The 18,264-nt window shown below is 44.5% G+C and overlaps 1 protein-coding gene across 2 annotated transcripts in view; it reads left to right on the top strand.

Annotated features, from left to right (window-relative positions):
* Positions 1-18,264, top strand: part of zc3h18 (zinc finger CCCH-type containing 18) — a 303,202-nt gene that overhangs the window by 258,054 nt on the left and 26,884 nt on the right. For both annotated transcript variants that reach the window (XM_072280013.1, XM_072280014.1), the window contains 3 exons: positions 8,092-8,241; positions 14,883-15,023; positions 16,569-16,735. In XM_072280013.1, coding sequence (XP_072136114.1) covers positions 8,092-8,241; positions 14,883-15,023; positions 16,569-16,735 — 458 coding nt within the window. The remainder of the gene's footprint in view (positions 1-8,091; positions 8,242-14,882; positions 15,024-16,568; positions 16,736-18,264) is intronic.

Below are 18,264 nucleotides of genomic sequence, written 5' to 3' on the forward strand. Positions count from 1 at the left end.
TTACAAGACATCTGTGAAGTACATTCCCTGGCCTACATTAAAAAGCTTGTATATTTATACCAGAAGACCATAAGACGTAGGAGGAGAATGAGACCATTCAGCCCGTCTACTCTACCATTCTATAATATCCCTCACAACCACATTCTCCTGCCTTCTCCCTGTGACCTTGACACCATTACTAATCACAAACCTATCAACCTCCTCTTTGAATATACTCAACAGCTGTCTGACTATGAATTCCACAGATTCACTGAAGAAACTCCTTCTTACCTCTGTTCTAAATGGGTGTCCTTCTATTCTGAGGCTCTGCCCTCTGGTCCTAGACTATAGGGAACATTATCTCCACATCCATTACTAATTAGGCCTTTCAATATCCGATATGTTTCAATAAGATCCCCCCCTCCCTTTCTTCTAGACTCCATTGAGTACAGGCTCAGGGCCATCCAACACTCCTGAAATGTTAACCCTCTTGTTCCCAAAGTTATTCTCGTGAAACTCCTGTGCACCCTCTCCAATGCTTGCGCATCTTTGCTTAGGTGCCTAAAACTGATCACAATACTCCGTGCAGTTTGCCTCAGCATTATATCTGTTAAGTGAAGTACATGCCTGACCAGCACGGTTTACATTAAAAAGCTTCTATTACAGTGCCTATAAAATATATTAACCCCCCCCACCCCAGAAGTTTTCATGTTTTATTGTTTTACTACATTGAATCACAGTGGATTTAATATGGCTTTTTTTGACACTGATCAACAGAAAAAGTGAAAATAGATCTTTACAAGGTGATCTAAATTAATTACAAATATAAAGCACAAAATAATTGATTGCTTACGTATTCACCCCCTTTAATATGACATGCCAAATTATCACTGGTTTTAGAAGTCACATAATTAGTTAAATGGAGGTCACCGTGTGCAGTCAAGCACCCCTGTGGCCATTCCTCTCAATAATAAGTATACTGCTATTGTGGGGGATGAGGATAACCTCCTCGGGGAATGCCACAGAGACCGGGTTACTGACACTGAGCATAGGTGCGTGCTGCAGAAGGGGAAGAGGGAGAAGATGAGAGCGGTATTGATAGCGGACTCAATAGTCAGGGGAACAGCCGGGAGATTCTGTGGATGTGAACGGGACAGCCGAATAATTTGTTGCCTCCCAGGTGCAGTCAGAGGCGTACTGGATCACGTCAACAGCATTTTGGAGATGGAGGGAGAGCAGCCACATGTCTTGGTAGTTATTGGTACCAATGACATAGGAAGGAAAAACAGAGGCTCTGAAAAGAGAATTTAGAGAGCTAGGTAGAAAGCTGAGAAGCAGGACCTACAGAGTAGTAATGTCTGGATTTTTGTCTACGCCACACGCCAGTGAGGGTAGAAACAGGATGATTTGGCAGGTAAATGCGTGGCTGAGAAGCTGATGCAGGGGCAGGGCTTCAGGTTCTTGGATCATTGGGATCTGTTCTAGAGGGCGTATGACTTGTTCAAAAGACCCCTGTGGAACACCACTAGTTATGGCAGCCAACCAGAAAAGGTTCCTTTTATTCCCACTCTTTGCCTCCTGCCAATCAGCCACTGCTTTATCTATGCTAAATCTTTCCTGTAATACCGTGGGTTCGTAGCTTGTTAAGCAGCCTCATGTGGCACCTTGTTGAAGACCTTAAGAAAATCCAAGTGCACAACATCAAACCTCCTTTGTCTATCCTGCTTGTTATTTCTTCAAAGAATTCCAACAGATTTGTCGGAAAAGATTTTTCCTTGAGGAGTTTATGCTGACGTTCTATCTTTTCGTGTGTCTTCAAGTACCCCAAAACCATATCCTGAGGGGAACCAAAATTCTCGTGGACAGGTTTGTTGGAACTTTTGGGGAGGGTTTAAATTAATTTGGTGGGGGAATGGGAACCGGAGTGAAGGGACTCAGGATAGGATGGGTGGTAAAAAAGCAAAGGTAGCTTGCAGTCAGACTAAGAAATAAGGTGGATGATCTTGTTGCACTGTTATAGATTGTCAGGTATGATGTTGTGACCATCACTGAATCGTGGCAGAAGGATGGCTGTAGATGAGAGCTGAATATCCAAGGTCACATGTTGTATCGGAGGAATAGGAATACAGAGAGAGGGGACGGTGTGGCTCTGCAGGTAAAGAATGGCATCAGATCAGTACAAAGATGTGACACAGGATTGGAAGATGTTGAATCCTTCTCAGTTGAGTTAAGAAAGAAACTGCAAGGGTAAAAGGACCTGATTGTAGTTATATACAGGCCACAGCTGAGTACTGTGTGCAGTTCTGGTCTCCTTACTTGAGGAAGAATAGAAACATAGAAAACCTACAGCAAAATACAGGCCCTTTGGCCCACAAAGCTGTGCTGAACATGTCCTTACCTGAGAAATTACCTAGGGTTACCCATAGCCCTCTATTTTTCTGAGAACCATATACCTGTCTAGGAGTCTCTTAAAAGACCCTATCATACTGGCTTTGGAGGCGGTGCAGAGGAGGTTCACTAGGTTGATTCCAGAGATGAGGGGGTTAGACTATGAGGAGAGATTGAGTTGCCTGGGACCGTACTTGCTTGAATTCAGAAGAATCAGAGGAGATCTTATAGAAACAGATAAAATTATGAAAGGGTTAGATAGAGGGAGGAAAGTTTCCACTGATAGGTGAGACTAGAACTAGGTGACATGGCCTCAAGATTCGGTAGAGTAGATTTAGGATAGAGATGAGGAGGAACTGCTTTTCCCCGGGAGTGGTGAATCTGTGGAATTCTCTGCCCAATAAAACCGTGAAGGCTGCCTCAGTAAATGTATTTAAGACAAGCTTGAATAGATTTTTCCATAGTGGGGAATTGAGAATTATGGGGAAAAGGCAGGTAGGTGAAGATGAGTCCATGGTCAGATTAGCCATGATCTTATTAAATGGCGGAGAAGGTTCGATGGGCCAGATGGCCTACTCCTGCTCCTATTTTTTATGTTCTTATGAAATAGAAAAGGCATGCCAAAAGGGCAATCTTGTGATAGAGGAAATTTCAACATGGAGGTCGATTGGGAAAATCAGGTTGGTTATGGATCTCAAGAGAGCAAGTTTGTTGAATGCTTATGACATGGTTTTTTAGAGCAATTTGTCATTGAGCCTACTAGGGGATCAGCTATACTGGATTGGGCGTTATGTAATGAACCAGAGATGATTAGAGAGCTTGAGGCAAAAGAACCCTTAGGAGGCTGTGATCATGGTATGATTGAGTTCAACTTGAAATTTAATATGGTGGAAGTAAAGTCTGATGTAGCAGTATTTCAGTGGAGTATGGGAAATTACAGTGATATGAGAGAGCTATTGATCAAAGTAAATTGGAAGGAACTGCTGGCAGGGATGACAGCAGAGCAGCAATTGTGTGAGTTTCTGGGGAAAATGAGAAAGGTGCAGGATAGATGCATTCCAAAAACAAAAGAAATACTCAAATGGCAAAATAGTACGACCATGGCTGACATGGGAAGTCAAAGCCAATGTAAAAGCAAAAGTGAGAGCATACAACAAAGCAAATTGGGGAGCTTTCAAAAACCTACAGAGAGCAACTAAAAGAATCATTAGGAGGGAAAAGATGAAAAATGAAAACAAGCTAGCAAACAATATCAAAGTGGATAATAAAAGCTTTTTCAGGTATGTAAAAAAAAGAGATGAGAGTTGTCACAAAAACTGTGGGTCAACTGTCTAAGAAAAATAACAAGATGGCTTGAGTTGCAAAAATAGATTGAGGTGCTTTTATTTACAAAAATAGTGGGAAAACAAAAACTTGGACGTCCACATCAAAACAAGAAAAAAAAATACAATAGATATATAGCTTGCAATTGTCACCTGTCTGGTTAACAGCCACCCTCAGACTAAACAAAAATGACAAAAACCCAAAGCCTTGGTAACCTGAGGCTTATAACTACTAAGCCCCTCCCCCAGACCAACCAAAAGCTAATTAACTCAATTATCTTCTATTTCACACAATCTGAAACTCTACTGCCAGTTCTCACAATAAACACGTATACCTCATTATAGGATTCACCATTTCCCGGTTAAATAACTTAAATAAAGCCCAAAACTTTACCACAAGATGAGTAATTAGGTTACATAACCCTTGACCCAGTTAAAGATGGTATCCTCCACCAATCAGCACACCTGTGCAGGTTGCTGCTGCCTCGATATGAGACAGCTCGATGCAGCAGCTCGGTTTCAGACCCAGTGACTGTGGAGGAGAGAAACGTCAGATTATCATGACACTTTGGCAAAACACTTATTGGAAAGATGACTATGAATAAATTGACCTGAGATAATTAAACTGTGACATAGTGTGTTTCTTTTTTTCTTACCTATTACTGCTGGGGATGAGTGTAAAATTGTGACTGTTGATTTATTGTGATGCGTGCACTCACCACAATAACAGAGAGGAATAATGTGTATGGATGACCCTTTGAGTGTTTTACTGAGTGTGCCATGTGCCGTCTGTAATCAGTGGTGGGCCTTCGTCACAGAGTGGATATAGGACCGCCAGAAATTGAGGCCGAACAAATATGAGGGACAAGGAAATGACAGATGAACTAAATTAGTATTTTGCATCACTGTAGAAGACACTAGCAGTATGCCAGATGTTGAAGGATGCGAGGAAAGAGAAGTGAGTGCAGTTATTATTACAAGGGAGAAGGTGCTCAAAAAATCTGAAAGACTTCAGGATGCATAAGTCAACCGGACCAGATGTACCACACCCTAGGGTTCTGAAAGAGGTAATGTTAGAGATTGTGGAGGCATTAGCAGTGATCTTTCAAAATAATTGGACTCCAGCATGGTGAATTGTTAAGGATGACATTATTGAGTACTTGGTGACACAGGGCAAGATAGGACAAAGTCAGCATTGTTTGCTTAAGGGAAAATTGAAGGGCACTAGCTTCCCCAGCATTCAGGACATTTTCCAAAGGTAACGCCATCAAAAGGTGGCACCCATCATTAAGGACTCCGGTCACCCAGGATATGCCCTCTTTGCATTGCTACCATCACGGAGAAGATACAGGAGCCGAAAAACACAGACTTTTCAGAAACAGCTTCTCCCACTCTACCATCAGATTTCTGAATGGATCATGAAGCCATTTACCTTCCTTTTTGGACTACCTACAGTGCCTATGACAAGGATTTACTCCTTCACCTTGGAAGTTTTCATGTTTTATTCTTTTACAACATTGAATCACAGTGGATATTATTTGGCTTTTTTTACATTGATCAACAGAAAAAGACTCATGTCAAAGTGAAAACATCGCTACAAAGTGATCTAAATTAATTACAAATATCAAACACAAAATAACTAATTGCATCAGTATTCATCCCCTTTAATGTGATACATCAGATCATCACTGGTGGAACCAATTGACCAATTGGCTTTAGAAGTCACATAATTTGTTAAATGGAGATCAGTTTTTAGAGACCTGTGTGCAGTCAAGGTGTTTCAATTGATTGTCGTAAAAAGATACCTGTAGCTGAAAAGTCATGGTAAAAAACTACACCATGAAGACAAAAGAACACTCCAAGCAACTCTACGAAAAGGTTATTGAAAAGCTTCAGTGGCTGAGATGGGAGAGATGGTGCATACAACAACTGTTGTCTGGGTGCTTCACCACTCACAGCTTAATGGGAGAGTAGCAAAGAGAAAGCCACTGTTTAAAAAAAAAACTCACAGGAAATTTCGGCTAGAGTTTGCCAGAAGGCATCTGGGAGACTCTGAAGTCAGCTGAAAGAAGATTCTATGGTCTGATGAAACCAAAATTGAGCTTTTTGGCCATCAGACTAAACACTATGTTTTGCGTAAGCCAAAAACTACACATTATCAAAAGCACACTATCCTTACTCTGAAGCCTGGTGGTGGCTGCTTCATGCTGTGCGGATGTTTCACTGCAGCAGGCCCTGGAAGGCTTGTGAAGGTAGAGAGTAAAATGAATGCAGCAAAATACAGGGAAATCCTGGAGGAAAACCTGATGCAGTCTGCAAGAGAACTGTGACTTGGGAGAAGATTTGTTTTCCAGCAAGGCAATAACCCCAAGCATAAAGCCAAAGCTACACAAGAATGGCTTAAAAAGAACAAAGTTCATGTCCTGGAGTGGCTGGACTTGAAAAGGACTGTTCACTCATGATCCCCATGCAATCTGACAGAGCTTGAGTAGTTTTGTAAAGAAGTATGGGGGAAATTTGCAGTTACAAGGGTGTTTCAGGGACTTCAGGACCTGAGTTACAGGGAAAGTTTGAATAGGTCAGGACTTTATTCTCTGGAGCTCTGGAGAATGAGGGGAGATTTAGTAGATGTATACAAAATTATGTGGGATTCCAAAAGGCTAAATGCAAGCAGGCTTTTCCACTGATGTTGGGTGAGACTGCAATTAGAGGTTATGGGTTAACATAGAACACAGAAACTTACAGCACATTGCAGGCCCTTCAGCCCACAGTATTGTGCCGACCATGTAACCTACTCTAGAGACTGCCTAGAATTTCCCTACCGCACAGCCCTCTATTTTTCAAAGCTCCACGTACCTATCTAAGAGGCTCTTAAAAGACCCTATTGTATCTGATTCCTCCACCGCCGCCAGCAGTGCATTCCACACCCCCACCACTCTCTGGTGGAAAAACTTACCCCTGACATCCCCTTGGTACCTATTTCAAAGCATCTTAAAACTATGCCCTTTCGTGTTAGCCATTTCAGCCCTGGGAAAAAGTCTCTGGCTATCCATACGATCAGTGCCTCTCATCATCTTATACAACTCTATCAAGTCACCTCTCATCCTCCATTGCTCCAAGGAAAAAAGGCCAAGTTCACTCAATCTATTTTCATAAGATATGCTCTCCAATCCAGGCGACATCTCGTCTGCACTGTCTCTATAGTATCCACATCCTTCCTGTAGTGAGGTGACCAGAACTGAACTCAGTACTCCAAGTATGCCTTCTTTCTCCCTAGGCCTCCCATCCCATGATCCTCTCCCTTCTCCAGCCTTGTATCCCTTTTGCCAGTCAACTTTTCCAGCTCTTAGCTCCATCCCTCCCCCTCCTGTCTTCAACTATCATTTCGGATCTCCCCCTCCCCCTCCCACTTTCAAATCTCTTACTGTCTCTTCTTTCAGTTAGTCCTGACGAAGGGTCTCGGCCTGAAACATCGACTGTACTTCTTCCTATAGATGCTGTGCTGCGTTCATCAGCATTTTTTGTGTGTGTTGCTTGAATTTCCAGCATCTGCAGATTTCCTGGTGTTTGGGATCTACAAAGCAAGGTCTCCTTGAATCCCATGCCTCCTTACTTTCTGAAGGAGTTTTGCATGGGGAACCTTATCAAATGCCTTACTGAAATCCATATACACTACATCTGCTGCTCTGCCTTTATCAATGTGCCTTGTTACATCCTCAGAGAATTAAATCAGACTCGTAAGGCACAACCTACCCTTGATAAAGCCATAAACAACAGGAATTCTGCAGATGCTGGAAATTCAAGCAACACACACAAAAAATGCTGGTGAACGCAGCGTAGCATGCTGACTATCCCTAATCAGATTATGTCTCTCCAAATGCTCATAAATCCTGCCTCTCAGGATCTTCTCCAACAATTTGCCCACCACTGAAGTCAGACTCGCTGGTCTATAATTTCATGGGTTATCTCTACTCCCTTTCTTGAACAAGGGAACAACATTTGCAAATCTCCAATCGTCTGGTAATTATCCCGTCCCTTTTGATGATGCAAAAATCATCGCAAGAGGCTCAGCAATCTAAAGAGTGAAAGGTTAAATGTTTAAGGAGAACCTGAGGGGGAGCCACTTCACTCAGAAAGTAGTGAGAGTGTGGAACTAGCTGTTGGTGCAAGTAGTTAATGCGGATTCAATAGCAACACAAGAGAAATTTGGATAGGTATGTGAGAGGAGTGCTGTCGTCTGGGTATGGGGTAACGGGTATTTGGCAGATTAATAGTTCAGCACAGAGTAGATGAACAAAAGGCCTGTTTCTGTGCTGTTCAGCTCTATGACTCAGGAATTTCTAGTAGCTCTTGGCTATTACTGACAGGCTACTTAATATTTTATCTTCTGTTTCTCCAACAGTGATAAAACTGTGAAGAAACTGCCGTCGCCACAGCCTTCAGGTCCGTCTGCAGGAGCAAAGGTTACAAAGGCTGGTGCAGAGGGTGCGAAACCTGCCGAGAACAGAGAGGGAAGGAAGAAGGAGCGGGTGCCCCGCACACCTCCCCGGAGGTCTGGCAGCCAGTTACTTTTTGATAAGCTCTTTGCTTTGGCCAAAGCTATAATCTGTGGCACATCATTTTCTCCAACACTGACAGAACATCCTCAGCACATCTCTGCTGAGAGAAATAGTTAATTTGTTACAGCATTATTGATACTGGCTTCTTAAATTCCAGATTCCCCACAATCTCAGTGGAGATTCAGTATCACATCTCCCTGCCAGTAGTCAAGAGCTAGAGACACCAGTTCAGTAATTTCATTGTTTACTCCTATACTGCTTAAGCTCTTTCACTAGAGTTGAAAGATCAAAGTAATTTTATGTAACCATACACAGCTCTGAGATTAATTTTCTTGCAAACGTTCACAGTAAGTACAAAGGAACACAATAGGATCAATGAAAGAGCAGACAGAACAAGACAGACAAACAATCATTGTGCAAGATGGTTTCAAGTTCAAGTCTAATTATCGTTTAATCAGACATGAATACAACCAAACGAAACAGCACTCCTCTGGGAGCAAGGTGCAAAACACAGTCCCTTAAACACAGGTTTATGGTCAGAGATAAAGGTTAAAAGCAGATTAAGGAGCAAGTTGATAGGCACCTTGATTAGCATGGACCTGTGACTGTTACCATGTTCTCTGTGTATCTGTCCTATTTTGCTACTCAATTCTCAAATTGTTACTCTTATGACTGTCCACAGCTATCCTCACTTTCAGCACAACGGTCCGCTCTGTACTAGCCTTCTACCTTCAATGTGATGAATGTACTTCCTTATTTTGCCTGTTTTCTGGAAGGTTCTTATACCTAAAACTCCTTCATATCCTCTATATCTTGCTTTCCTTCAGATTAAAATTTATTGCTATTATTGGCAGATGAATGAGAGAAGAAAATGAGTGGCAGATGGTGCACCCATCTTTGTAGCTCTCGTTGTCTGCCTTCACATCTTATTCACCAGCTCCACTCCCCTCCCTTTCCCTGCCCCACCATGTCTGTCATCTTCCACACCCCCTCAGTCCACTGATCACCTCGGACTCCTTTCTCACCATTCCCCTTCATGCCATCTCACCTCTCTACTCTGAGTCCTGATTCAGAGTTGAAACTCGAAACATTGACAATTCCCACAGAAACGACACAAGCTGCAGAGTTTCTGCAGCAGATTTATCACTCCAGATTCCAACGTCTGCAAGTCACTTGCTTCTCTGCTTGACACTTGGGGAAGAAATGACTGACTGACTACTTGGTCTATGCCTCTCGTAATTTTATAAACTTATATCAGGTCTCCTCTTGGCCTCCAGAGAAAGTGTGTCTGACGTCTGCTAATAGCTTATACTCCCTATCCAGGCAACCTGGTGAACCTCTTCTGCACTTTTTCTAAAGCCTCCACATCTTATCTGTAATGGGGTGACCAGAACTGCACACAATTTGATTGTTCTCATTATCCCTCTCTGTTCCATTTGCTTGTGTAACGCATTGTAAGATTTCACTGCTAATGTAATGGCCTCTTTGTAGCGTTTCACTGCTAAGGTAATTGTTTCTCTGTAACAGCAATGTTTGGGTTATGGCTAGAGATAACAGGGCTTTGAAATGGGTGCTATCCAATGAGAGGGATGTTACTATTTCTTGTGGGTCTGGGAGCAGGGATTTCGCGGTCTTTTGTTGGGGAAAGATGAAGAGAGAAGAATCGAATGGAGAGAATTGGTAGACCGCCAGATGGAGTGGACTTGGAGCGAGGGTCCGAGGGTCAGCTACGTTCAGAGGAGGTCGACGGGGAACAAATGAATGGAACTGTGAGCTCCTGTGTTGTGCATTTGTCTTCAGAGTAGTCAGGAGGTCAAAGAATACTGCAAGTCGTGCATTCGAGGCGTACAGTGGAAGACACTGCCTACGCGGCCGCTCCCTTATCCCACATGCAGAGTGTGGAGCCCCTGGACCTGGTGTGTATGGATTTCCTGTCAATAGAACCCGATGCCAGCAGCACGGCGAATGTCTTAGTCATCACAAACCACTACACCAGATATGCACAGGCTTTTCCTGCCAAGGACCAAAGGGCATCTACAGTGGCAAAGGTGTTATGGAAGAAGTATTTCATTTATTATGGCCTTCCCAAGCGGATACATAGTGGTCAGGGACAGGATTTCGAGAGCAGACTCATCCATGAGTTACTGGGCATGTTTGGAGTCGAGAAGTCAAGGACCACGCCCTATCATCTGCAGGGTGATACCCAGCCCAAGAGGTTAACTCGGACCTTGCTAGACATGCTTGGTACCTTGGACTTGTATGAAGTTGCTATAAAATTAATTATTGGGGCCAAACTGGACAGAGAGGAAGGCTATCAAAGTTTACAGCTGGAAAAATGACAGATGGTATTTCATGCAGAGAAGTGTGAGGTGATGCACTTTGGTAGGACAAAACGGAGTAGGACTTGCACAGTGAACAGTAGGGCACTGGGTGTGCGGAAGAGTAGAGGAATCTGCGAATACAGATCCGTAATTCCTTAAAAATGGTGTAACAGGTAGAAAAGGTCGGTCATAAAGAGAGCTTTTGGCACATTGGTCTTCATAACGGCGGAGACCTCAAGGTGCCCCAGACGCTTCCCCGGAGCGACCACCGTAAAGCCCCATTTGTGGCCATCCACAGCTGCCAGAAGTGAGGCCTCCACCGCCGACCTCGGAAATCGAGCCCGAGGTTCGGCTGGAGCGGAGGCCTCCGCAACTGTGACTCAGTTTACAGACTTGTTTCAGCCAGCAGCCCGGCCCTCCAGGGTTCAGTGTCGGCTTCAGGGCCCGACCCAATCAACAGCCCAGGCCCCCGACAGCTGGAAGTGGCAGCGGAGCCTCCCCCGTCACTCGGCCCAACCAGGAGTGCCTGACGACGCGACTCGCCAATCAATCCCTGCGGGACGCGTCCACCAACCTCAGAGAGCTGACAACAACACACTGCATCGATGGAAACCTGGAAAGATGCACTATTTACCGAGAAAGCGTGGGAAAAGAGCTGGGCTGCTGGTCAGATTGAAGCTGAGGGGCTTCAGGGTCCCTATGCCCACCATCCAACTAGCTAATGTGCAAGCCATAGAGAACAAGGTGGATGATCTTAAAGGGACACTCACCTACTGCAGGGAGATGCAGAACTGCTGTGTATTCTGTTTCACCGAGACCTGGCTCTCCCCACCACCCCCGACTGTGCCATCCGACTGGAGGGATTTACGATCCATCGGATGGACCGCACGGCGTCTTCGGGCAAGACAAGGGGAGGCGGTGTCTGCCTACTGATCAACACTGCGTGGTGCCCGGACAGAGTGGCACTGACAAGCTCCTGCAGCCCGGACCTGGAACACCTGTCGGTGAAGTGTCATCCCTACTATCTGCCACGGGAATTCACCTCGGTCATACTGACAGAGGTCTACATTCTCCCCCAGGCAGACGTGGAATGTGCTCTGAACATACCGTATGCCAACATCAGTGAACTTGAGACCAGGTATCCGGAGGCTTTGCTCATTACAGCCGGGGACTTTAACCAGCCCAACATCAGGCGCTGCCAAAGTTATACCAACATGTCTCCTGCCCCACTAGAGGCCCGAATATACTTGACCACTGCTACACAGCAGTCAAGGATGCCTACCATTCCGTCCCACGACCTCACTTCGGAAAATCGGACCATCAGGCCGTACTCCTCCTCCCGGCTTACAAACAGAAACTGAAGCGGGAGGTCACGGTGTCAAAAGTAGTGTCGCATTGGATGGAGGAAACAGATGAGGTCCTCCGTGACTGCTTTGAATCGGTGGACTGGTTAGTATTCAAGGACTCAGCAGCTAATCTCGATGAGTATGCCTCAGCTGTCACGGACTTTATTTGGAAATGCACAGAGGACTGTGTGTCTCGCAAGATGATCCAGGTATTCCCTAACCGGAAACCTTGGGTGAATTATGAGGTCAAGTCCCTTTTACAGGCTAGAGCTGCAGCTTTTAGGTCCGGGGATACCAGTCGCTACATGGAACCCAGGCGTGAACTCCGGAAAGCCATTAAGGTCGCCAAGAGGCATTATCGAGCCAAGCTGGAAGCCCAGGCTAACCAAAGGGATGCCAGTAGACTATGGCAAGGTCTAAATGAGATCACTGGGTGCAAAGAAAAGGCTGGGAATATCAATAACTGTGACACTTCTCTTCCTGAAGAACTTAACGTATTCTACGCAAGATTCGAACAGAAGAGGAGCGTCCCACTCCCTCCATATGAACCGGACCTGGTGGCATCGAGATTCATCGTCACCGAGGAGGACGTTAGAAGGGCCTTCCTGAAGATAAATCCAAGGAAGGTGACAGGCCCAGATGGCGTCCCAGGACGGGTTCTCCGGGCCTGTGCAAGCGAGCTAGCTGGAGTGTTTGCTGACATCTTCAACTGCTCCTTGCTTCAGTCTAAGATCCCCTTGTGTTTTAGGAAGGCAATGATAATCCCAGTGCCGAAGAAGAGCAAGGTGGCATGCCTGAATGACTATCGACCTGTGGCTCTGACATCAATTGCTATGAAGTGCTTCGGGCGATTGGTTATGGCACACATCAACCACAGCCTACCGGTCAACCTCGACGCTTTGCAATTCGCCTACCGGAGCAACAGGTCAACGGCAGATGCCATCCCTCTGGCCCTACATTCCTCCTTAGAACACCTGGAGAATAAAGACGCATACATAAGGCTCCTTTTCATTGACTACAGCTCTGCCTTTAATACCATCATTCTAAGTAAACTGATTCCTAAGCTCCAGAACCTGGGCCTTAGCACTCAGATCTGCAGCTGGATCTTCAACTTCCTCACAGACAGGACCCAGGCTGTAAAGATAGGGGACAAGCTCTCCTCTACAATCACTCTGAGCACTGGTGCCCCACAAGGCTGTGTACTCAGCCCCCTGCTGTACTCACTGTACACCCATGATTGTGTAGCCAAGTTTCCATCAAACTCAATATATAAGTTTGCTGATGACACAACAATTGTAGGCCGTATCTCGGGTAATGATGAGTTTGAGTACAGAGAGGAAATTAAGAACCTGGTGGCATGGTGCAAAGACAATAACCTTTCCCTCAACGTCAGCAAGACGAAGGAATTGGTTGTTGACTTCAGAAGGAGTAGCGGACCGCACAGCCCAATTTACATCGGTGGTGCACAAGTGGAACAGGTCAAAAGCTTTAAGTTCCTTGGGGTCAATATCAGAAATGACCTGACTTGGACCAACCAAGCAGAGTCCACTGCCAAGAAGGCCCACCAGCGCCTTTACTTCCTGAGAAAACTAAGAAATTTGGCCTGTCCCATAAAACCCTCACTAATTTTTATAGATGCACCGTAGAAAGCATTCTTCTAGGGTGCATCACAACCTGGTATGGAAGTTGTCCTGTCAAGACCGAAAGAAGCTGCAGAAGATCGTGAACCCGGCGCAGCACATCACACAAACCAATCTTCCGTCCTTGGACTCACTTTACACCACACGCTGTCGGAGCAGTGCTGCTAGGATAATCAAGGACACGACCCACCCAGCCAACACACTTTTCGTCCCTCTTCCCTCCGGGAGAAGGCTCAGGAGCTTGAAGACTCGTACGGCCAGATTTGTCACAGATTTATCACAGCTTCTTTCCAACTGTGATAAGACTGCTGAACGGATCCTGACCCGGATCTGGGCCGTACCCTCCAAATATCCGGACCTGCCTCTCGGTTTTTTTTTTGCACTACCTTACTTTCCTTTTTTCTATTTTCTATTTATGATTTATAATTTAAATTTTTAATATTTACTATCGATTTGTAATCCAGGGAGCGGGAAGAGCAGAATCAAGTATCGCTGTGATGATTGTACGCTCTGGTATCAATTGTTTGGTGACAATAAAGTATAAAGTAAATCAGAATGCTGAGTACAGGAGTTGGGATGTTATGTTGAAGCTGTTTAAGACTTTGGTGAGGCCTCATTTTGTAGTTTCGGTTATCTCCCTTCAGGGAAGTATATCAATAAGATTGAAAGAGTGCAGAGGAAATATCCAAGGATGTTGCTGGAACTAAAGGACCTGAAGTATAGGGAGAAGTTAGGATCTTTTTTTCCTGAAGTGTTAAAAAATAAGGGGAAATTTGATACAGGTATACAAAATTACGGGTAGATAGAGGGTAAATGAAGCAGGATTTTTCCACTGGGATTGGGTGAGACTACAACTTGAGGTCGTAGGTTAAGGATGAAAGGTGAAATATTTAAAGGAAACCGAGGGGCAACCTCTTCACTCAGAGAGTGGTGTGAGTGTGGAACAAGCTGCCAGTGGAAATGATGGATTTGGGTTCAGTTTCAACATTCGAGAGAAATTTGAATAGGTTCATGGATGGGAGGGGTGTGGAGGGCTTATGGCATGGGTGCAGGTCAATGGGACTAGGCAGAATAACAGTCTGGTATGGACTAGATGGGCCGAAGGGCCTGTTTCTGTACCTCAGTACTCTGATTTATGAACTATAAACAAGAGGGGCCACCAAAGGACAAAATGCATAATGGTTTTTATTTTTCAGTGTAGTACATTAAAGCCCCATGCTGAAGAAATGCTTAGCTGTTCCTTTGGATTATTCTATTTAAATCTGGTCAGTCTCTCTAATATTCCTTATCTGATCACTAAGCCCTAAATTATCTTTTTTGTTAACAGGCAGACTGCAAGTGGGAGTGGTAGTGATAGTGGCAGTAGTTACAGTGGGTCAAGTTCACGTTCACCATCACATTCTCGCTCCGTGTCTCGGTCTACGTCAGCATCTGGCTCTCGATCCGCATCAGGTTCCCACCGTTCCAGGTAAAGTGGGCTGTTGCTTGTCAGCAGTGTGGATTCTCTAGTGCAAAATGCATTTCAGCTAATTAGTCATCCTGATGCTATGCTCATAATGAGCAGTCGTTCTCTGAGAGGTCAGTGCACAGCAACACTAGTTTAGGCTAATGTAGTCGTGTCCCTTAGAGGTCAAGGGCCTCAGAATCTTAAACTAGAAAAGAGGAAAATACCAAAATTCTGATTCTGGATCACTAATGTTGAAAGATGAGCTTTAATTTGCACATGTATGCTGAAGCATCCAGTGAAATATGTTGTTTTTGTCAACAACCAACACAATCTGAATATGTATGTGTTGTGGGCAGCTCGTGTATTGACATGCTTCTGGCCCAGTACAGTATGCCCACAACTTACTAGCTGTACACCTTTGGAATATGGAAGAAAACTGGAGCGCACAGTCAGGGGACAACGTGCAAACTCCTTTCAGAAAGCAGTGGGAACCCCAATCCTACAGCTGGTGCTGTAAAGCATTAGGCAACCATTGCACCCTCAGTCCATCTAGTGACCCTTGTTGTCTGCAAGTCCAGGGTAGGTTTTGGGCAGGCTTCTTATGTGAATTGACTGGCAACCCTCACTGCTCGAGCAATATAGTGAGGGTAGTCACAGCACTCATAGGACCTGAGTAAAGAGCAGATATCTGAGATAAAACTAGAAACACTCAGCAAGCTTGACATGATTGTGTGGAAGCAGAAACAGTTTTTGTGTTAACCTTTTCAGACTGGAATTCCTTTAATGGTTATTAAAATTATCAATGACCTTTTTAAACAAAAATTCCGCAGCTGTCAATGTAGGATCTGAACTTGCTCCCTGCACTATTAATTAACTCAACTGTTCAGCCACCACCATGTAAAACTGCAGTGATAATACATAAATCGACAGCATTGCCAATGGAATTCATCCAACTCGGGGCATCTGATTTGCCTCTCATGGATGAGCTCAGGAGTGCGATCTGCTTGGGGGTCAATGCAACTGAATAGCCAATGGAGGAACTCAGCAGGTCAGGCAGCATCAACAGAAATGAATAAACAGTTGACATTTTGGGGTGAGACCCTTCATCAGGACTGGGAAGGAAGTGTGAAGGTGCCAGAAGAAGAAGGTAGAGGGAGGTGGAAAAGTACAAACTGACAGGTGATAGGTGAGACTAGGTGAAAGGAGTGGTGGGTGGCTGTGGGGGGATGAAGTGAGAAGATGGAAGGTGATTGGTGGAAAAGGTAAAGAGCTGAGGAAGGAATCTGGTAGGAGAAGACAGTGGACCATGGGAGAAAGGGGAGGAGGAGGGGCACCAGAGGGATGTGATGGGCAGGTATGGCGAAGCGAAAAGGTAAGGGGGAACTGGAATAGGGAATAGAAAAAGAGAGAGGGGGAATATCTTTTCCTTGCTAAAAGAAGCTACAAGTTTGATAATAGGAATGAATTCAGAAGCTTGATGTGTCATTTGAGTTGGTCACACATTTGTACCCCAGAGTTTTATTTTGAATTACGTAAAAGTGCTTTAAAGAATTCATTTTGTTCCAGATCCCTCAGCGTGAGCAGTGTGTCTTCCGTGTCCAGTGCATCGTCAAGCAGTAGCTCTATCAGAAGTGCAGACTCTGAGAACATGTATGCAGATCTAGCCAGTCCTGTGTCCTCTGCAAGCTCCAGATCACAGGCTCCTCCTCAGCAGCAGAAACAAAAGGAAAAAGGTGCGTACCAACCACCCCTTGGCATAAAAGAACTGGCACCAGTCCTAAGGGACTGATTTGTGCCCAGATTGAGGTGAGGGAATGTTACCCAGGCACTAGTTGTCGAGGTCAGCAGGCATTTGTTACAGCTCTCGGCTTCCTTTTGGTTGGTAAATACTGTCCAACTCTAACGTCATGATGCTGTATGGCTCAAGTTCCAAGTGACTGAGCTCTTTTAACTTGAGTATAGGATGTTCTGCTTGTGTTTGCCTAAGGTGTTGACATAGTAATTAAAATATTCAAGGTGGATCATGCTGCAGTTGTAATCTTGGCAGCAGATCAGTAACATGGAATTCCCAAACTGGTATGCATTCACAAATTAAAGTAACATTAAACCAGTTTGAAATGCAGAGAATTGTTTTAACTCATTGATGACATGAACAACACCTGGATAATCTCAGTTTCTATAGACCTTGCAGTCCAGATTTAAAATCTGCACTCACCCTGTTGTGTTGATAATTTAATACATTAATTTAGTTACTGTGAATTAGTCATGGAGTCGTATCATAGAAACAGTCCCTTCAGCCCATATAGTCTGTGCCGAACTATAAATCTGCCTAGTCCTATTGACCTGCACCTCAACCTTCATACCCCTCCCATCCATGTACCTATCCAAATTTCTCTTAAAAGTTGAAATCTAACCCCCATCCACAACTTCTGCTGGCAGCTTGTTCCACACTCACCATCCTCCCCTTCAACATTTCACCTTTCACCCTAAACCCAAGACCCCTGATTCTAATCTCACCCAACCTCAGTGGAAAAAACCCTGCTTGCATTTACTCTATCTATACTTCTCATAAATTTTCAGTTAAATTCCCGTCATTCTTCTACGATCTGGAGAGTAAAGTCCTAACCTATTCAACCTTCCCCTGTAACTCAGGTCCTCCAGTCCCGGCAATTGTAAATCGTCTCCGCACTCTTTAAATCTTGTTAACATCTTTCCTGTAGGTAGCCGACCAAAACTGTACACAGTACTCCATGTTGGGTCTCACCACCACACTAAATCAATGCCTCTGTGGTAACAAGCAAGGAAGTTTATTTCAATAGCACTTTCCAAACACAGGGCAGTTCAAAGTGCTTTACATGGAACAAGATATAAAAATCCATCATCAAATTTCAGACAATATATAAGAGAATAAAATCAATCAAAAATAGCTGTGATAAATAGAAATCTAAGTGCAGGAGGTTCTAATTAAAAGTACAGCGAAAAGAGAAGTTTTAAGCCTTGATTTACAACAGTGGTCCACAACCACCGGGCCGCAAAGCATGTGCTACCGGGCCACGAGGAAACAATATGAGTCAACTGCACCTTTCCTTATTCCCTGTCACGCCCACTGTTGAACTTGAACACACGCAAGGTCATTACCTATACGAGGTTATCAGTCGGTCATTAACCTGCGACTACTTGATGAGTAAAACAACAAACGTCGCTTATAACTGACATCACTATATTCATGCAAGGAAAATATGCGCTGTGTGTTTAATATTAA

This window comes from Mobula birostris, chromosome 15 (genome assembly GCF_030028105.1).
Source record: "Mobula birostris isolate sMobBir1 chromosome 15, sMobBir1.hap1, whole genome shotgun sequence".
Classification (NCBI taxonomy): Eukaryota; Metazoa; Chordata; class Chondrichthyes; order Myliobatiformes; family Myliobatidae; genus Mobula; species Mobula birostris.